Genomic DNA, 3,970 nt, shown 5'->3' on the forward strand with positions numbered 1-3,970 from the left:
CAAGTTGGCATCTACCCAAACATCCCTGATTAGGATTTCACATGCAAAATAAATAGATGCACATACCATGGACTCCCCTGAAGGTGAAGATACACACAAAACATAAGGTAATGGTTCCATTGGCCTACTCAAGTAACTAGCAAATGCTTTTGATACAAAGGAATGGGTAGAGCCCGAGTCAAATAACACATGTGCAAAATGACCATTAACGAAAAATGTGCCTTATACCACAACCTTGGTATTTTGTACGTCGCCCAGAACTAGCTGAAATACCCTTCCTTGTTTGGTGGTGTCTGTAGCGTTGGAGGGTTTCGTGGCTGCCTTTGTAGCTGGGGTAGGGGTTGATCCAACTGAACTTGCGGTGGTTCTATTTCCATTTTTTCGACTCTTTTATGGACACTCTCTGGCCAAATGACCTGTCTTGCCACACTTAAAGCATGCTCCCGTTACCCGATAACAAATTCCACGGTGTCTCTTCCCATAATCCGAACAAATTGTTGCAGAATCACGGGTAGAAGCAGATGGACTAGAAGTTCCTGAATTCAACTTCTTACTTGGCGGTGTCACCGAGCCCCTTGAGGTTTGGATATTTTGTCTTTTCCCTCTCCATTTCGAGACTCGACTTTGAGCGACAACATTACCTTCCGCAATCACTACCCTTTCCAACACATCGACATACGTAGGTAGTTTCAACACATTAATTTGGTCGAGAATAGCAGTCCGTAACCCACCTTCAAACTTTCTTGCCTTCTTGTAGTCCGTATACACCATATGTGGTGCGAAACGGGCCAATTCAGCAAATTGAGCCTCATACTCTACAACAGTCCTGTTCCCCTGCCTCAAGGTCTCAAAGTCAGTCACCTTCTTATCTCGCATACTTTGAGGAAAATACTTGTCGTAAAACAGTTCCAAAAATCTATCCCATGTTAATCCTTGATGTACAGTTTTCGTGAGCATCCACCATCTTCGTGCCTCATCTTCAAGAGTGAAGGCAGCAAGTTGCACTTTTTGAGCTTCAGTACAAGGAAAAGCCTCAAATAACTTTTCTATACCCAACACCCATGCTTCTGCTTTCATTGGTTCAATTCCTCATTTGAACGAAGGCGGCTTCATCTTTTTGAATTCCTTCGTGAGTGTAATTGTATGATCCTCAGCTTGATAATCTTCCATACCTGGCGGTGGTACAGGTATGGGTGGTGGTGGTTGTTGCTGTTGCTGTTGCTGCCTCAAAGTTTCTTCCATCTCCATAATCATCCTTTCCATTCTATCCAAGCTTACGGAGGTAGGATCTTCCGGATCATCGATTCTGATTCTCACCATGATCTACATAATGGTTAGTTATAATACATACAGAAATGCACAAGTAGGCATGGATCATGATCTTTACCAATATGTATATATATCCATGATTACTGCATATGCACCGAAAGTCACATGAAAGTATGACTTAAATCTTTACTAGACGCCTTAAAGCTCAATGAACTCGTGCGTGAGGTAGCAACTCGTGCTCTGATACCAACTGTCATAATCCAAACCTGCCCTTAAAAGTTTGGACATGACCGGCCTAACTCGAGGCCTAAACTTCGTTCGTTAAATGTTACTCAATCTCGGGGCCTGAACGGAAGCAAAATAATAGAAGAATAATATTCATTGAGCTGTGTCTAAATACCAGGATCATGTCGCACTACTATACATACATAACATTCCATGCACCATTTATATTACTGAACACAAAAGGGATCAACTCGGAAGTTAAGTGTTAACAGTATCTAGAGATACACATCCATTGGTCCTAACATTATAATAAATATGCCATCATAGGGATCCTCAAAATTATAACAAAAGAGTCACTTCAGGTGGCTCATCAAAACGGTTTCAGCTACAGGCTTCTGGGCTGACCTAGGGTTGACCCGCAAGCTGGTTACCTGCAAAACATTTAGGAAAGTAGAGTGAGCAAGGCTCAGTGAATGGTAGTAATACAAATAAATCAAAAGTACGAACATGGTTAACAATGCATATTCACAAATCATAATCTTTCTCATTTTTCCTTTCCTGAACGACCTCGAGCCCACATAAGACAGAACGGCCTTAGGCCCATCATAATACGAAACGGCCTTAGGCCCAACAGAATGCAGAACGGCCTTAGGCCCAACAAAATATAGAACGGCCTTAGGCCCATCATAGTGTAGAACGGCCTTAGGCCCAATAGAATACAGAACGACCTTAGGCCCATCATAATGCAGAACGGCCTTAGGCCCAATAAGATAGTAAATCGAATGACCTCAGGTCCACATTTCACATGTCAAGGTTCAAACATACATCAAACCTACCGTATATAACATAAAGTGCTCACAAAAGTGAAGAATGTTTCGGGTAACATATATATGCACAAAACGTGAATAGAGCATCATACTACGCTACTACCACTCATTGTTATGTGGGTGAACGCTGGGTCCCTCTTATGGATGCCCTACACAGCACATAAATCGTAAGTACATTACCTTTTCATAATTGCCTTTTATTTCTCATTATTCGATTCGCTATGTTTCGTAATTAAAGGCATTATAGGAGCATCAAACGGACATAATAACATGTTCAGAGAGTCGAGAAGAGCGAAAGAAAATTACAGAATTTTCAAACTTGGGCCGCACGTGCCTTTTTAGCAGTGTAGTTCAACCATTCTCCCCTGTTTTCTGCACGTGTGGCTATGATCCCCGCACGTGTGGCCGTGCCTCCCACACGGCCATGGGCCCCCGAACATGCTGTCATTTCCTCTATTTTTCAGTCCTAAACTTCAACAATTCCAAGTTCACAAGGGGTAGTCTCATAGCCAAAAGCAAGGTAGATTTACACTAAAATCATAGCATATAAACATATAAACACGGAATTCTAGCCCTTTGGCCTTTACACCTCAAAAGTTTCATGATTCCCTCACTCACACTTTGAAAATATACATGTATAATGTCTACCTTTCCATTTATGTGAATTCAAACACTCAAAAGAGCTAGAGTAAGCAAAACATAGAGAAATCAAGTGACTAAGTTTCCCATCATACATGTTCAAGAGATACATGGTCATTTATGAGATTCAATTACTCTCAATCATAACCCTAGCTTTCATGGAGGAAGAATACTTCAAGTCAAAACTTAATTCCAACCAACTGAAGAGGAATGAAGAGTTTACTAATGATCTGTACTCACCTTAAGTTGGATTCTTCAATTGTTCCTAGCAAGTTCTTCAACCTCCAAATCTTATTGACTCTCCCCTTCTCCTTTTTCCTTTCTCTCTTCTTCAAGGTTCTCAAGATTTTCTACTTAACATATATATGTATATAAAGAGATGAGTTCAAAGAGGGGTTTATATAACACATAAGTAAGTCGTTAATTTCTAGACTTGCCAAACAAGCCCTAGCGAATCAGAAAAAATAAATTCTCAATTAAACCTGCCAAGTATCTTTAAAAATTCCCACTAGCATATGCACATGCTCAATTTCAGTTTATCGTGCCTCTACGGCTTTTAGCTTTCAAGTTAACATTTTAATTTTAACAGATGTGTTCCAATAATCAACAGATAGAAAACATGATTAAACAATTCACACATGTAAACATAACTTTGCATGAAATTTTCACATTAAACATGTAATTTTTCATAGAACTAGGGATGTAAAGCATATAAGAGGGTCGGGTCATTACAGTTACCCTGTCCTAGTTTCGTCAGGAGCTAGGGTTTTCACTATGCAAACAAGGTGTTTCGCACAATCCTATACTCGGGTAAGCATCATGTCCTAGTTTGGAACAGTCTCTATGGTTTTTGATATGCAACTAGGCCGATTGGTAAAAAAAAAGGGTACCTCAGCAAGACTACCTAATATACCTATCACACCTAACACCGAGAAGTGAAATGAGGATCAAACGGTACAGCGGTAGTCCAGATCCAAGGGTTGTGTTCCCATCGTAGCAGAGCCCGCAAC

General features: G+C 40.6%; 1 protein-coding gene across 1 annotated transcript; it reads right to left on the reverse strand.

The window, feature by feature from the left end:
* Positions 1 to 390: 390 nt before the first annotated feature.
* LOC114262667 (uncharacterized) lies at positions 391 to 1,077 on the reverse strand. Its single transcript, XM_028203041.2, has one exon. The coding sequence runs from the start codon at positions 1,075 to 1,077 to the stop codon at positions 391 to 393; it is 687 nt and encodes a 228-aa protein (XP_028058842.2).
* Positions 1,078 to 3,970: the final 2,893 nt, after the last annotated feature.

Source organism: Camellia sinensis, chromosome 11, assembly GCF_055761805.1.
Source record: "Camellia sinensis isolate YWXY chromosome 11, ASM5576180v1, whole genome shotgun sequence".
NCBI lineage: Eukaryota > Viridiplantae > Streptophyta > Magnoliopsida > Ericales > Theaceae > Camellia > Camellia sinensis.

Coding starts and splice junctions, on each gene's coding strand:
- LOC114262667 (XM_028203041.2), bottom strand. CDS start 1,077: ATGAAAGCAGAAGCATGGGTGTTGGGTATAGAAAAGTTATTTGAGGCT.